Source organism: Schistocerca cancellata, chromosome 1, assembly GCF_023864275.1.
Source record: "Schistocerca cancellata isolate TAMUIC-IGC-003103 chromosome 1, iqSchCanc2.1, whole genome shotgun sequence".
In the NCBI taxonomy this organism is placed as follows: Eukaryota; Metazoa; Arthropoda; class Insecta; order Orthoptera; family Acrididae; genus Schistocerca; species Schistocerca cancellata.
In genome coordinates this window covers 319,733,761-319,751,460 of record NC_064626.1, presented here as the reverse complement: position 1 = coordinate 319,751,460, position 17,700 = coordinate 319,733,761, and the positions used below count along the sequence as shown (strand labels likewise).

Sequence of the window (17,700 nt, the reverse complement as noted above, 5' to 3'; positions counted from 1 at the left end):
TTCCGGACTGCAGCGCCAGAACTGCTAGACCACCGCGGCCGGCTAGTTATCACACTTTCTATCTTCTATACACTTGTATGGACATTAAATAAGTATGAAGTTATCTGAATATTTCCTACAGTTTCTAATTCATAAATATACTGAAGCACCACTGAAACTGGTATAGGCATGCATATTCAAATACAGAGATATGTAAGCAGGCAGAACATGGCGCTTCAGTCGGCAATGCCTATATAAGACAACAAGTGTCTCGCTCAGTTGTTAGATGAGTTACTCCTGCTACAATGGCAGGTTATCAAGATTTAAGTTAGTTTGAATGTGGTGTTATAGTGAGCGCACAAGCAATGGGACACAGTGTCTCCGAGGTAGCAATGAAGTGGGGATTTTCTCGTGTGCCCATTTCATGACTGAACCGTGAATATCAGGAAACCAGTAAAACATCAGATCTCCAACATCAGTGTGGCAGGAGAAAGATCATGCAAGAACGGAACCAACGGCGACTGAAGAGAATAATCCGACCTGACAGAAGTACAATCCTTCCGCAAAATGCTGCAGATTTCATTGCTGAACCATTATCAAGTGTCAGTGTGTAAACCATTCAACAAAACATCATTGATATGAGCTTTCGGAGCTGAAGGCCCACTTGTCCACCTTTGATGACTGCATGACACAAAGCTTTACGCCCCACCTGGGCCTGTCAACACTGACATTGGACTGTTGATAACTGGAAACATGTTGCCTGGTCGGACAAGTCTCGTTTCAAATTGTATCAAGTAGATGGACGCGTACGGGTATGGTGACAACCTCATGAATCCGTAGACCCTGTATGTCAGCAGGTGACTGTTCAAGCTAGTGGAGGCCCTATAATGGCATGGGGCGTGTGTAGTTGGAGTTATACAGGACCCATGATATGTCTAGATACGGCTCTTGACAAGTGACACATAAGTCAGCACTATGTCTGATCACCTGCATCCATTCATGTCAATTGTGCATTCCGAAGGACTTGGGCAGTTCCAGCAGGACAATGCAACATCCCACATGTCCATTAATTGCTACAGAGTGGCTCCAGGAACATTCTTCTGAGTTTAAACACTTCTGCTGGCCACCAAACTCCCAGACATGAACATTAATGAGCATATCTGCCATGCCTTGCAATGTGCTGTTCAGAAGAGATCTCCACCCCTTCGTACTCTTACGGATTTATGAACAGCCCTACAGGATTTGTGGTGTTAATTCCCTCTAGCACTACTTCAGGCATTAGTCGAGTCCATGCCATGTTGTGTTGAGGTACTTCTGCGAACTCACAGAGGCCCTACATGATATTAGGTATTTGTACCAGTTTCTTTGGAGCTTCAGTGTAATGTACTAATTAATAATTATAATAATGGAAATTCCATTTAGGAATATCAACAATGTAGGAAAAGACAGATTGCTACTTATCGTGAAGAATACACATCAAATTGCAGACAGCCACAATTAAAAGACACGTACATAAAGCTTTTGGCCACAGCCTTCTTCAGTAAGAGAGAGAGAGAGACCATTCACACACTCACACACTCACACACACACACACACACACACACACACACACACACACACACACACACGACTCCAGCATCTCGGGGCGCAATGCAACTATCATGTGGGATGCAAGCAGCAATTTCAACAGGGCAGGGAAGGGGAAGGAATAGTAGTGTATGGATGGGAAGAGAGACAAATACTGTCGCTGTAGTGTCCAGGGACTAGACTGTCAACAGGTGCTGCATCTGGAGGTTGTGGGGCAGGGAGGTGGGAACAAAAGGATCAAAAAAGGGAGAAATGGGGAAGACGGGCAGATGTGTTGGCAGAGGACTGCAAATAAAAAGGAGATGAGGAGATGACAAGACAGAGGAGGTAGAAATGTTGGGTGGAGGGTGTGGGGATAGTATGTTGCTGTAGGTTGAGGCCAGGATAATTACGGTAGCGAAGAATGTGTTGCAAGGATAACTCCCAGCTGCGCAGTTCAGAAAAGCTAGTGGTGGAGGGAAGGATTTAGATGACTTGGGCACTGAAGCAGCCATTGAAATCAAGTGTGTTATGTTCAGCTGCATGTTGTGCCATAGAGTGGTCGGCTGTGCTGTTGGCCACAATTCGGCACTGGCCATTAGTAATGCCAAAATAAAAATAAAAATTGCAGTGATTGCAGAAAAGCTGATAAATAGCATGGCTGCTTTCACAGGTGGCCCGGCCCCTGATGGGGTGCCTGTCTGTGAAGGCCTTGGTGAGACCCTCAGCATACTGACCAAGAGAGTTTTGTCACTGCAGATACAATGTCCCTGGATGGCCAGGCTATACGGGTGGGACTTTTTGGTGTGAAAGGGAGGACAGCTGCCAAAATGGAGGTACTTTTGGTGGTTGGTGGGTTTAATGTAGACAGAGGTGTGGATGGAGCCATTGGAGAGGAGGAGGTCAACATCTATGAAGGGAGCACGCTGGGTTGAGGAGGACCATGTGAAGCAGATGGGAGAGAAGGTGTTGAGGCTGTGAGGGAACGAAGATAAGTTGTCTTGGCCTTGAGTCCAGACCATGAAGATATCATCAATGAACCTAAACCAGTCTACAAGTTTGGGATTTTGGGAGACTAGGAAGGTCTCCTCTAGATGGCCCATAAAAAGGCTGGCACAGAAGGGTACTATGGGGGTGCCCATAGCTGTGCCCCAGATTTGTTTATACACCTCTACTTCAAATATGAATAGTTGGGGTTCAGGATCAAGTTAGTGTGATGTATGGGAAATGAGGTAGTGGGTTTGGAGTCTGATGGACGTTGGGGGGAAAGATATTCAATAACAGTAGACCATGGGCATGTGGGATGTTGGTGTATAGGGAGATGGCAGCAACAGTGACAAGTAGCAATCCAGGAGGCGAATGGGTGGGGATGGTGGAAAGTCAGTGAAGGAAGTGGTTGGTGTGTTTGACATAGGAGTATAGATTACGGGCAACTGTTTCGATGTGTTGGTCAATGAGGACTGAAATTTTTCCAGTGGGGACACAATAACCAGCCACAATGGGGTCTTCAGGATAGTTGGCAGTGTAGGCCGAGCACACCCCACCAGACAGCATTCGCCTATCTCCCCACCTGTACACTACTACACCTTCCCCTTCCCCACCCCCTCCAGATTGCTGGTTGCAACCCATGTGATAGTTGCATTCCGGCCCGAATTCCTGGGGCCATGTGTGCCTGAGGTGTGTTTAGGCACGCCCGCACATGTGTTTGTGTTTTTGTGTGTGTGTTTTACTGACAAAGGATATGGCTGAAAGCTTTAGGTGAGTATTTTTTAATTGTGCTTTTCTGCAATTTGACATGCCTTCTTTATGCTAAGTAGCAATCTGTCTTTCCATACATTGTTGATATTCCTACCTGGAGTTTCCACCATTTCATTTTTGCCGAATGGCTTTCTTGCATCCTACAATCCTGCAATGTTTTCCTTTATTACCCTTCTCTATAGCATTACTCTTTTCAATGTCTGCTCTTTCTCATCTTTCCTGTGTTTATTCACCACCTTTCAAATTGCATCTACTTCCAAGTCACACTGTATCAACGATCGTTCTCACACAACACAGTCTTCATCTTTTCTCCAACAGTTATAACTATATTCTTTCCTACTGATCTCAGTTCATCTCTCATCTTGATGTACTGCCCGTGCCACATGAAATTTCGATCCTCGACCTAACCCAGCCCCCTTCCCTCTCTCTTTGCGTCTTGCAAAACACACACACACACACACACACACACACACACACACACACACACACACACACCGACCTCTTCTTTTCTTTCCACCCACATTTCTGTACGTTTTCAATGTATTTGTGCGTATTTTTACATTGTTTCACACAGTTTCATGTATTTTTGTTCATTTCTATGTATCTTTGGGTATTTTTGCTTATCTGTGCATGTTTCTGCATGCCTTTGTGTATTTTTTTTACACATCTTTATGGGTCTTTTCGGTTATCAAGTTCCTCTCACAACCACCAACACCTATTTTTCCCATTTCAGTGTCATTCCTGTTTCCTTTACACATTCCAGTTCCGAAAACAATTCTTTTTCCCTGGCTAAAACAGAGTCCCAAATCTTGTTTCTCAAGTGCTGCTTGAACCATGGAATCCCCCAAATAGCCTAACTGTAAAAATTCCTTTCTCTGGATCCCACCCCTCCTTTCACTGTGACCTGCACCATATCAGACTCCACCAATCCCCGGCTATCACAAACCTGGTACTGTAGAAACACATCTCCATGGCTCAGGCAGTCTTCTCCCTCCCTCCAAGATACTACTACTCTACAATCCCTACACTGTAAATCACATCTCTGAAATTGAAGCCCTTGCTCTCCAGCACCTGGAGGAGCATTCCAGACTCACCTCCATAAGTTATCCAACCTGCTGACATACTACTGCCACCTTGAGGCACCAGTGCTAACCCCTATAGTACCCACTGTGTTCCTCCTTGTCCACCACTCATAGCAGCTAAACCCTGTCTAGCTGACCTTTTCAACTTGCCACATTCCCTAAAACTCCCTACCAACTCTCCACCATATCCAGAGCCAAAACATTTCTGTAACACTGTTGTTAACTTTTCCACCAAAATACTCAGCTCCACAGAAGTTTCAGTCCTATACAAAGGCCTCACCTTTAGCCCTCCACCCAAATCTGACCATGCTGGACTTGTCAAAGACCTACTCTCCTTCTCCTGATCCCTGCAATGGAAGCATTTCTTTGCCACCAACCCCTCCAACCAAAACCACCCCAATTCCAGCATGGAACCTTGCCTTTTCCAGTTCATACCACCATCCATCCATGATCCTTCCCTTTTCCCAACTTATCACCTACTGGTCAGTTTCCAGGAATTCCTTACATCCAACTTAGACTCAACATCCTTCCCCAGGTCCCTTCCTCAGAACACCAACCTTTCAGTTGAAGAAAGAATAGCCATACATAACCTCAAAACAAATCCTGACCTAATCCTCCTACCTGCAGACAAAGGTTCCACCACTGTGGTTATGAATCGAAGTCACTAACTGGCACAAGACCTTGGCCAATTATCTGACTCCTCCACCCATAAACTCTGCCACAGTGATCCCATCCCAGAAGTCAAACACACGCACCAATCTATGTTTCAAGCCTTAGGCCCTTCCCAGAACATCTCTCCTGAATCCATTTCCCTCCCCCCCTCCCAATCCACAAACCCAACAATTCTGGAAGTCCCATTATGGCTGGTTATTGTGACCCCATTGAAAGAATTTTGGCCCTCATTGACAAACACCTCCAACCTATTGCTAATAATCTAGATTCCCACATCAAAGACACCAACCACTTCCTTCACTGACCCTCCACCATGACCACCCCTTTACCTTCCGGATCCCTACTTGTCCCTGTTGATGCCATCTCCCTATACACCAACAACCCTCATGCCCTTTGTTTTCCTGCTGCTGAACACTACCCTTCCTCCCAGCATCCTTCAGACTCAAAACCCATGACCTCATTCCTCATACACCTTACTAACTTTATCCTAACCCACAACTACTACCCATTTGAAGGGGAGGTATATAAACAAATCGGCAGCAAAGCCATGGGCATCCCCATAGTACACTACTATGCCAACCTTTTTTATGGACCATCTATGGGAGACCCTTGTAGCCTCTCAAAACACCAAACATGTAGTACATGTAGTCTGGTTCAGGTTCATTGATGGTATCTTCATGATCTGAACTCAAGGCCAAGACACCCTACCTTCATTCCTTGACAACCTCAACATCTTTTTCCCATCAGCTTCATATGCTCCTCTACCCAGCACCCCACCTTCTTTTATGTTGACCTCCCCCTCTCTGAAGGCTCTGTCTGCACCTCGGTCCACATTAAACCTGCCAACCACCTGCATTCTGACAGCTGTCATCCTTTCACACCATCCCTCCCATATAGCCTGGTCACCCAGGGATGGCATATATGCAGTGACAAAACTCCTTTGCTCAGTATGCTGAGGGTCTCATTAAGGCCTTCGCAGACAGGCACAAATCCCCAGACCTAGTGCATAAACAGATTTCCTGTGCCATTTCCCCTCACACCCACAATCCTCCCATCACCCCCAAGAGCCAGCCACAAGGGAGTGTCCCCTTTGTCACCCAGTACCATCACGGAGTGGAACAACTGAACCACATCCTTCGCCAAGGTTTTGATTAAGTATCATCATGCCTTGAAATGAGGGACATCCTACCCAAGATATTTCCTACCCACTTAAATTGGTATTCCGTCACCCACCCCACCTCCACAACATCCTAGTTCATCACTATGTCACTTCCAATCCCAACACCTTGCCACAAAGATCATATACCTGTAGAAGAGCCAGGTGCAAAACCTGCCCAATCAACCCACCCAGCACTTCCTATTCCGATCTTGTCACAGGTTTATCCTACTTTGTCAGGGGCCAGGCCACCTATGAAAGCAGCTATGTCAATTACCAGCTCTGCAGCAATCACTGCACAGCTTTTTTTATTGATATGACTACCAAACAGCTGCTCACCCGAATGAATGGCTACTGACAAACTGTGGCCAAGGGCAAAATAGAACACTCTATAGCAAAACAGGCAGCTGAACATAACACACTTCACTACCTGAGCCATCTGGATCCTTCCCTCCACCACTAGCTTTTCTGAACGGCACAGATGGGCATTATCCTTACAACACGTTCTCTGCTCCTGCAATTATCCCAGTCTCAACTTACAGTAAAATACTGTCCCCACACCCTCCACCACACATTTTCACACCCTCTGACCTTTCATCTCTCCCCCCCCCCCCCCCCCAATTTATTTGCAGCCCTCTGCCAAAGCATCCACCTGTCTTTCCCTGCTTCTCTCCTTTTTTGATCTTTTTGTCCCCACCTCCTTGCCCCACAACCTCCAGACACCGTGGCTGTTGGCAGTCTAGTCCCTGCAGACTTCAGCAGAGGTTGTTCGTCTCTCTCCCCACCCATACACTACTATCCCTTCCCCTTCTCCGCCACCTCTAGATTGCTGCTTGACCTCCCATATGATAGTCCTATTCCAACCCGAGATGTTGGAGTTTGCGTGAGGTGTGCTTACTTGTTTGTTTGTTTGTGTGTGTGTGTGTGTGTGTGTGTGTGTGTGTGTGTGTGTGTGAGTGAGTGAGTGAGTGAGAGAGAGAGAGAGAGAGAGAGAGAGAGAGAGAGAGAGTGTGTGTGTGTGTGTGTGTGTGTGTGATGAGATTTAGTGACTAAGGCCATGGCCAAATGCTTTGAGTGAGTGTCTTTTAATTGTGCCTGTCTGCAGCTTGTCATGTCTTCTTTAAGGTATGCAGCAATCTTCCTTTTCCTACCTATTAATAATTAGAATATGTTAATAAAGGTTCCTAGGTTAACTTTGGTTTGTATTTGTTCCATCTTCTTTTTTTAAAAAATGTAAAATAGAGACTGACTTTACTGTAACAAACTTCTAAAGCTGGTTCCCTTGTTATTTCAACGGTGATCAATTTTACCAGCCTCTTATGCTGAAGTCAATCGGTGCTGTATCAACTAGTACATATCAATAATTACAGATGTGCACTTAATTTTTATTGTATTATGAAATAAGAAGAATAGAAGATTCCAAATTATATTTCCCACATTCCAATTAATTATCAAAAGAATGATAATTTAAAGAAAATCATAAATTCTAATCAACATTAGCAGCATTTACAGTATAGTCTGTGGCCTTGCCACAGCTTTCGATTTTGTGGACCACAACAGTCTACTTGGCATGCTAAAATGTTATGGCATTAATGGCACCCCTCTTGCAATGAATGGAGTCTTAACTTCAAAACAGAAAGTGGGAATGCCCACTAACAGATTACACAATCTGAGTAAAGTATCCAGATGCTCTAATGTAATGCGGAATTGACCACTAGAGAGAGGGGGACCTGCCAGTATAAAAGGAGGTGGGAAGTATTGTGTTGTCAGTAGAGAAACAGTGGCAAGAGAATGTGTAAGACAGGAGGACTCATTGACTCTTGAGTGTGAACTAGTCATTGGATGTCCCTTGAGTAACAAATCATCATGGACATTTCAGCCCAAGTTGACTGTTGGCGATTTGTGTGTTAGTATAAATTTGAAGGAACAACTACTACTAAATAGAGTCCAAGCAGACCTTACATATGGATGGACAGGGACCATTGAGTAGTGCAGAGAGTGGTTGAAAATAAATAAATATCACATGAAATCAGCACAAGGAATCACACTTGAGTTCTGGCAATCTAGCTAGCATATTGACTGTGCATAAGAAGTTTAAAAAAGAATGGGATACATTGGTCGAGCAGCACCAAAGATAAGCATTTCTGTAGTCAGTGCTAAGCGATGCTTGAAGTAGTGTAAAGAGAGGCACTACTGGACAGTGGATGACTGGAAATGAGTGGTATGTGATGAATGGTGCTATACCCTGCGGCAATCCAATGGAGGGGTTTAGGTTTGTGCATGCCCGGAGAATGTTACCTGCCATTATTCATATTGCCGACAGTGAAGTACTGGGGAAGTTGTGTTACACATGGAAGTGTTCATCACGTTTAGGTGTGGTCCACTTATTGTGCTTAATGGCACATTAAATGCAGAATATATGAAGAAATTTTACAGCATTGTGTGCTGCATACAACAGAGGAACACTTCAGAGTGATAATTGTATTAGCATGACAATGCACACTGTTGTAGGCAGCACCTGTGAAGGAACGGTTTGTGGACAACAACATCCCTGAAATGGATTGGTCTGCCCATATTCCTGAGCTGAACTCAATGGAACACCTTCAGGATGAGTTAGAATGTCAATTTCACTTCAGACTCCAGTGTACAACATCACTACCTTTGCTTGTTTCCTTTCTTGAGGACAAATGGTCTGGCATTCCCCAATAGACAGTCGCACAGCTCACAGAGTTCAAGCTACTATCAAAGTAGGGGAGAACAAAATCCATACAATACCCACAAGTAGGTGTCTGGATACTTTTGATGAAACTACCCTCAGATTGCTTTTAACCTACATAAATGATCTGGCAATATCTCTGACAGATGCACGTCCATGTCCATGAAGCTCTCGCTAAGTTAAGTGATTAATAATGACACAAGAGCTAATTTAGTTAATATTATACTTTAGACTAACGCATTTACTTCTTCACTAGGCTGTCTATTGATGGTTTCGCTTTTCTGAGCGTATTTATATCGAAAAGAAAGTATTTCGTAAAGGCCGATAGTCGTTAGCTTTGTTTACATTTTTGGCACAAATTTCGGGTGAGTGCAGATCTTTATTTCTTTTTTTTTTTTTAATTTTTTTTTTACTAGACTTAGCATTTTGAAGTTAAATTATTTTGTGTCTATCATACCGACTTTAGGTAGTTAATTAGAACTTTCAAAAGTAAGTTTAAAAGTTTGTTTGCATTAGTGTTTAGTTATGTATTAGTATAGGCTATGAAACTTCAGTGATCTTGTGCCAAGTTATTCTCTGCTTTTGCGTAAGGTATTAGCAGATACTGTAAGAGGGGAAGGAAATCTGAAGGAAGAGGCGTTCTGTGAAGACTGTAGATTATGGTTTCATTGGGGCGCGAATGTAGCGGCGAGGAAGCGGGGTAGATCATAAGGTCCTTCCATGGCAATGTAGGTTATGTAGGAAGGACAGAAAAATTTCTGAACAGGAAGCAAAAATGTGTGCCCTTAAGGCTGAATTAGAAAACGAGAATTTCGAATTATGTAGGCTAAAGGGGGAAAAGAGATGGAGTGCTGGGAAAAGGTAGCAAGCAAAGGACAAAAGGGAAACTGTTGAAACAGCTTTAGAAATTCCGTTAATAAATCATTTTGGCTTGCTATCTGAAGTAGTGTAGGAAGGGCCTCATCCAGATGTAGATTAATGTAAGTTGAAGCAGAATAGTAGCTTAAAGAAAAAAAGACAGGTCGGGATCAAATCAGAATAGGAAAAGAAGAATTCTGATTGTAGGTAGTAGTCATGGGAGGGGTGTATGCCAGCAGCTTCAGGAGAAATTAGGTGAAGGGTACCAGGTCACAAGTTTTGTGAAAACAAGTGCTAGCCTTAGCCAGGTGACAGAAAACTTAGGTCAGCTATGTAAGGACTTTGAGAAGGAAGATCAGGTAATTATAGTTGGGGGAGCAGGAAACAGCCTGGCTATGAATCTAAGATATAGTATTAGGAGTGACCTGGACAATATAGGAGCAGAAACTGAGCACACAAATGTGGGGCTTGTGGAGGTCTTTCAGTGACATCATCAGGCCTGGGTAAACATTGCTGTAAGGTGTGTTAACACTGAGCTGAACAGGATGCTCCAGGCACCAGCAAAATCTCACACGAGTGTTGTTCCAGTTGATGCTATTGGTTGATGGGGATACACTACATATGGCCTGCACCTAAATAGGAAGGGGAAAGATCAGTTAGCTTCACTATTAGCAGATACTGTGAGGGGGGCCACAGTCACACAAAGGATGACCCCTGCGGTTAATGGGACCAGGCAGACAGGTTTTTCAGGTTAAAACCAAAGTCCAGACAGACAATACTCAAGAAAAATAGAATAAAAGAAGCTTCATGTACAGTAAATAGGCATAAAGCTAACTGTAATTCTAATGTAACTGAAATTGTAATGTGAAATGCCTATGAGAATATTGCACTTGCTGTAGATGTAACCATATGAGATGTGTGGTTTTCATCATAATGTTACAATTGAACCAATCCCTATGAAATATTATGTTGGCAAGAAAACTGAACTTTGTACAGAAATATTTAACAAGTTTCCTTAAAGAGGAGTATCAATTTACTTCATCAAAACATCAGGGGAATAAAAAATAAAGTAGATGAACTGTTAGTGTGTTTAGATGATCTCAAAAATGAGAATGAGATTGATATACTTTGTCTGTCCGAACACCATGTTACTGTAAGAATGTAAAGTGTCAGTATAAATGGGAAACAATTAAACATCTTATACTTGCAGTTATAACATGGATAAAGGAGGAGTTGCCATTTACACAAAACAAGGGTATAAGTACAAAACAGTAGAAGTAAGCAAATTTTGTGTTGATCAGCACTTTGAAGTTTGTGCATGTAAACTACAGGAAGATAATGTAGTGTTGGTTTTAGCAACAGTGTACAGGTCCCCATTAGGAGATTGGAACCTATTCATAAAAATGTTTTACTCCCTATTATGTTGTCTATCAGACAAAAAGAAGACATTAATTAATCTGTGGTGATTTCAATGTAAACTTTCTAAGCAATTCTGATCAGACCATAATGCACAACTGATTAACTTACGAAGGTTAGCAGGGTGTGCAGTTCATAAACAGTTAAGTAAAAGTGTAAGGCTGGTCAACCCAGTATCTACACAGCACTTCAGAGAAAGTTTAAGAAAAGTTAATGGGGGATATGTATGTAACGAGCCAAATGCCAATGATAAATGTAACATATTTCTTGATATATGTACCACCAAACAGTTTTCAAAGAAACCTTGGATCACTACAAGTATTAAAGTGTCTGCAGAAAGGAAAAGAAAATTGTATGAGGCAGCAAGAATGAGTAAAAATCCAGAAGTAATTTTATACAATAAAAATTATTGTAACACACTGAGAAAAGTTGTCAGAAAATAAAAAAAAAAAAAATGTATATTACAGATGAAATTAACAACTCGGGCAATAAAATCAAATCAGTATGGAATGTTGTTAGAAGAGAGACAGTAAAAGTAACCACTGGGGTAGATAGTATTACTATTAAAGAGAATGAGACCATTTTAATCAACAGTACACAAGTAGCTAATGTATTTAACAACCATTTCTTAAGTGTAGGTAAAAATTGGTGAGAATAGTTCAAAAGAAAAAGCCATGCAGTACACAGAAGAGTCAGTTTTGGGAAATTCTAGTCAGATTAATTTTCATCAACAGCCTCTTGTGAAATAAGGGCAAATCATTAAATCTTTGAAAAATAAATGTCCTGTTGGAGTAGATGACATTTCTAACAAGATATTAAAACAATGTGGAGCAGTTACAGCTGATGTTCCGAGTCACATCTGTAATGAATTACTAACTCAAGTACTTTCCCAGAAGGGTTAAAATATGCCATTGTCAACCCTGTCTACAAGAAAGGGGACACCACAGATGTCAATAATTACCAGCCAATATCCTTGCTCACAGCATTTTCAAAAATTGTCGGGAAAGTAATGTACTGAAGAGTGGTTAACCATCTCAGCAGTAATGAGATACTCAGAAAATAACAGTTTGGATTTCAAAAATGCCGTTCCACTGAGACAGCAATGTACAATTTCACTGCCCACATAAAAGAGGCTTTAAATAGTAAAATGTCACCAATATGAATTTTCTATGACTTATCCAAAGTATATGATTGTGTGAACCATGACATTATGTTACATAAATTACAATTCTATGGTATAAATGGAGCAGCATATGAGTGGTTAAGTCATATCTACAGAATAGGAAGCAGAAAGCTGCTTTATATGGTTTAAGTGATTTAAGGAAGTTTTCCACTTCATCTAACTGGGGTGAAATTGCATTAGGTGTTCCACAGGGTTCAACCATGGGTCCCCATCTGTTCTTGATATATGTGTATGACTTCCCTTCTTATCTGAAACAAGAAGCTGAACTGACAGTGTTAGCTGCTGATACAAGCACCATTATTAATCCAGTGAAAGAAACTCCAATAGAAAATGATACAAATAGTGTCTCTGGAAAAGTTATTGATTGGTTTTCTGCGAATGGGCTTGCTCTGAACTTTGAAAAAACACAGTTCATCCAATTTGCTACTGCAAGGAGTACAGTTCCTTCAATAAATATAACACATCAGCAGAAGTCAGTAGCCAGGGTAGAGCATACCAAGCTTTTGGGTGTACATATAGGTGAGAATCTTCATTGGAAAATTCATATTTTGGATCTCCTAAAGCAACTAGGTTCAGCAACTTTTAAATCAGAATAATTGCTAATTTTGAAGATACAGAAATTAGCAAGCTAACATACTTTGCATACTTTCACTCTCTGATGTCATACAGAATAATACACTCCTGGAAATTGAAATAAGAACACCGTGAATTCATTGTCCCAGGAAGGGGAAACTTTATTGACACATTCCTGGGGTCAGATACATCACATGATCACACTGCCAGAACCACAGGCACATAGACACAGGCAACAGAGCACGCACAATGTCGGCACTAGTACAGTGTATATCCACCTTTCGCAGCAATGCAGGCTGCTATTCTCCCATGGAGACGATCGTAGAGATGCTGGATGTAGTCCTGTGGAACGGCTTGCCATGCCATTTCCACCTGGCGCCTCAGTTGGACCAGCGTTCGTGCTGGACGTGCAGACCGCGTGAGACGACGCTTCATCCAGTCCCAAACATGCTCAATGGGGGACAGATCCGGAGATCTTGCTGGCCAGGGTAGTTGACTTACACCTTCTAGAGCACGTTGGGTGGCACGGGATACATGCGGACGTGCATTGTCCTGTTGGAACAGCAAGTTCCCTTGCCGGTCTAGGAATGGTAGAACGATGGGTTCGATGACGGTTTGGATGTACCGTGCACTATTCAGTGTCCCCTCGACGATCACCAGTGGCGTATGGCCAGTGTAGGAGATCGCTCCCCACACCTTGATGCCGGGTGTTGGCCCTGTGTGCCTCGGTCGTATGCAGTCCTGATTGTGGCGCTCACCTGCACGGCGCCAAACACGCATACGACCATCATTGGCACCAAGGCAGAAGAGACTCTCATCGCTGAAGACGACACGTCTCCATTCGTCCCTCCGTTCACGCCTGTCGCGACATTACTGGAGGCGGGCTGCACGATGTTGGGGCGTGAGCGGATGACGGCCTAACGGTGTGCGGGACCGTAGCCCAGCTTCATGGAGACAGTTGCGAATGGTCCTCGCCGGTACCCCAGGAGCAACAGTGTCCCTAATTGGCTGGGAAGTGGCGGTGCGGTCCCCTACGGCACTGCGTAGGATCCTATGGTCTTGGCGTGCATCCGTGCGTCGCTGCGGTCCGGTCCCAGGTCGACGGGCACGTGCACCTTCCGCCGACCACTGGCGACAACATCGATGTACTGTGGAGACCTCACGCCCCACGTGTTGAGCAATTCGGCGGTACGTCCACCCGGCCTCCCGCATGCCCACTATACGCCCTCGCTCAAAGTCCGTCAACTGCACATACGGTTCACGTCCACGCTGTCGCGGCATGCTACCAGTGTTAAAGACTGCGATGGAGCTCCGTATGCCACGGCAAACTGGCTGACACTGACGGCGGCGGTGCACAAATGCTGCGCAGCTAGCGCCATTCGACGGCCAACACCGCGGTTCCTGGTGTGTCCGCTGTGCCGTGTGTGTGATCATTGCTTGTACAGCCCTCTCGCAGTGTCCGGAGCAAGTATGGTGGGTCTGACACACCGGTGTCAATGTGTTCTTTTTTCCATTTCCAGGAGTGTATTTTGAGGTAACTCAACACTTAGGCAAGAAGTATTCACTGTTCAAAAGAAAGTGGTTAGAATAATATGTGGGGCTCATAGTCGCACATCTTGTGCACATCTCTTTAAAAGACTAGGAATTCTTACAACAGCCTCGCAGTACGTTTACTTAGTAATGAAATTTGTTCACAACAACATGGACCAGTTTTAAAACAACACTGACATTCATGATTATAATGCAAGAAGAAAGAAAAACTTACACTATCCTCTACTTATCCTATCTTTGGCACAGGAAGGGGTAAAATATGCTGCTATAAAATTCTTCGATACATTACCAGATGAAATAAAATGTCTGACAGACAGCAGTAACAGTTTTAAAGATAAACTGAAATCATTTCTCCTTGACAACTCCTCCTATACCACAGATGAATTTTTGAATAGGAATAAATAAATCTATAGGTATAATACATGTATTTTGTGCCATTTAAGGGTATGCAGTAGGTAACAAAAATGAGAGAGAGAGAGAGAGAGAGAGAGAGAGAGAGAGAGAGAGAGAGAGAGAGAGAGAGAGAGAGAGAGAGAACACCTCAGCATTCATGTGTGCAATTCTTATGCATTTGACACATCCTTCAATAACAAATTAAAAAGGAGTCTACATGTAGGTGAACCAATTAAGAAGCTAAGTTCAACATGTTTCTGTTGCTGATAGTAAAAAACTGTTTCAGTCGAACTATGAGTTACAAACACAATACGAGACACAAAAAGAATTATGATGGACTTTGCTTTCTTCTTAAGGGTTCTGTCCTAAAATTCCTTCGTTTATAAATTCTCTTATCTGCATTTGTATAGTACGTATGGACTCATTCCACGGCCAAGTAGCTATGGCTTACATAGTGCCATGGAACCTGGTAAAATAAACAAATAAAATGAAATTAATTGCTGGTTAATGAAATCACTGTCTACTGAAGTAAATTTAGTGTCTTTGTGTTTGACTGCACAATTTTCATCCTTAAGCTATCTAATAACAATAAGGATAATTCATTACATACAGTGCTCGTAACTTATTTTGTTGTTACCTACATCAAAGCAACAGGTAAGCATTTGTACATATTTTGTGTGCAGCAATTTTTATTCATTTTCTGTTTATAATTTTTCTGATTATTTTTGCTCTCTTCTTTGAAAGTTGTGTATTCTTTGATCATATCAAACTTCTGGTATCTTGAACTATAATTTTCGATATTTTGCAAGCACACAGCTAACTCGGAGAAATGACACTTTCTACTGATGGAAGACAACAGGGAGAACATAAAATAATTATGAAAATTACCTCAAAGAGCGCTCTATATCTTGAGCGTCAGACACCTGAGAACAGGCAGGGGCACTTGCTGGTTTCAGAACTTCTTTGTTTTTAATTCCCGAATGGAGAGCCATGACATGCTCTGAGAGTAAACTGTCCAAGTGCTGTAATTACAAAAGTTTCAATAATGAAGGCACAAAACGAAGTTTTACTTGTAGTGAAATTATCTAGTTATTTACAGAATATTGAACTTAATGACTTTACCTCATTTGGACGGTCCATTAAGATAAACACTAGATCGAACCGAGAGAGAAGTGCTGATCCCATACGCAAGTTTTCTGAAACTGTCTTTGCTCTGTTATAATGTCCACCAACAGGATTGGCAGCTGCTAAAATTGATGTTCTTGCAGGTAAAGAGCAAACTATCCCTGCTTTAGCTATACTGATACTCTGTTGTTCCATTGCTTCAAGAAGTGCCTTAAATAAAGAAATCCACTCATTAACTGTAAGCCTCTTTCAATATAATTATAATAATGTTGTAATAGACATGAAATTTGTAAGACTTCTTGAAAAGGAAACTCTCCCTCCAGAACTTCACACTGGAGATAAAGGTACAATCAATCCAAAAAAACTATAAACTTTATATGTTTGTTTAGTTAAGGTAAAAAATATTACTCCACAGTTTCAAAACAATGCATCTGCTCATCATTCTAGTTGATTATCATTCATGAACACAACGAGGTACGATCTTTCAAGAACATTACGTACAACATTTTCATCCCATAACGAAAAAGTAAATGTATATGCACACACTAAGCAACATTTACTTATGTTTATTTTTGCTACACACATTCACATTTGATAAAAAAAAAGAGGGTTAAGAACCTATACCTTAAAAAATGAAAGCATGTAAAGAATTAATTAGGCAGCATGTACATTACAATTTGAATAAGCACAAATAAAAGTAGAGAGCACAGTGTGTTTTAGAAATTCCAAAATTCCCTACATTACATAATAACTGCGCTTTGCACTATGTGTTAATCACAATTTGAAACAAGGAAATCAAACTAGAACCTAACTAAAATTATAGTTGTTATTCATGTTATCAAAAACATATATAATTCCATTTTCTTCACAACACTGAACATCTGGTACCCAATACTGCAGTTACATTGAATATTTCAAGTACCCACTGACTGAGTCTGAGTGCTCCTGTGCCACATTGAGGATGAAGGGTATAGTACAAAAGTATATAAAATGAGCTAATTATATGGAAAAAATATGCCATCATTCTGTTTATCTGTGGGGAACTACAGTTACAGACAGACTGCAGTGGACTAATAGCTTGGAATGAATATCACAGACACAGTGAGGTTTATGACATACTCACTAACTGCCATCATTGGTGTCTATAAGAATACTGATAGGTGAAACGTTCCTGTTCACAAATGAGACAAACTGTAATCTTTTAATTTTCAGAGATTGTGAAAAATGCTAAATAGTTTTGGAACAGGAAAATAATTCAGTAACATTCAAACACATATCTTGACAAATTAGAGGTACTGTTGATCACATTGCCACATTATTTTCACTTGCTGCAGGAAGTACTGGAGCAATTCTCTTGGAACATGTTGCTTCCCTGCATCATTATAAATAATGTTCACACAAATACAATTTTTGGACATCAATAACTTATTTCCAGTTTCTTCCTTTCTCACTTTTCCATTACAAAATTTTCTCACTAACCATCAAACTGAGCAAGAATTCTCTCAAACCTGAGACATAAGTGTGTCAAACTGAGCAAAAACAAAAGTCCAAACAGAGCTATCCAGTTGCAGAAATGGTCACATATATAATCTTTTAACAATCAAAGAAGTGCTTACTTTTTTGTTAATACTTACCATATAATTTACTTCTTTGTTAATACCTGTAAAACAAT

At 41.8% G+C, this 17,700-nt stretch overlaps 1 protein-coding gene across 2 annotated transcripts in view; it reads right to left on the bottom strand.

Moving 5' to 3' along the window:
- Positions 1–17,700, bottom strand: part of LOC126173005 (DNA helicase MCM8-like) — a 195,180-nt gene that overhangs the window by 9,548 nt on the left and 167,932 nt on the right. For both annotated transcript variants that reach the window (XM_049920923.1, XM_049920922.1), the window contains exons 10-11: positions 16,026–16,238; positions 15,792–15,925 (exon numbers count right to left, since the gene is read on the bottom strand). In XM_049920923.1, the coding sequence (XP_049776880.1) occupies positions 15,792–15,925; positions 16,026–16,238 (347 nt within the window). The remainder of the gene's footprint in view (positions 1–15,791; positions 15,926–16,025; positions 16,239–17,700) is intronic.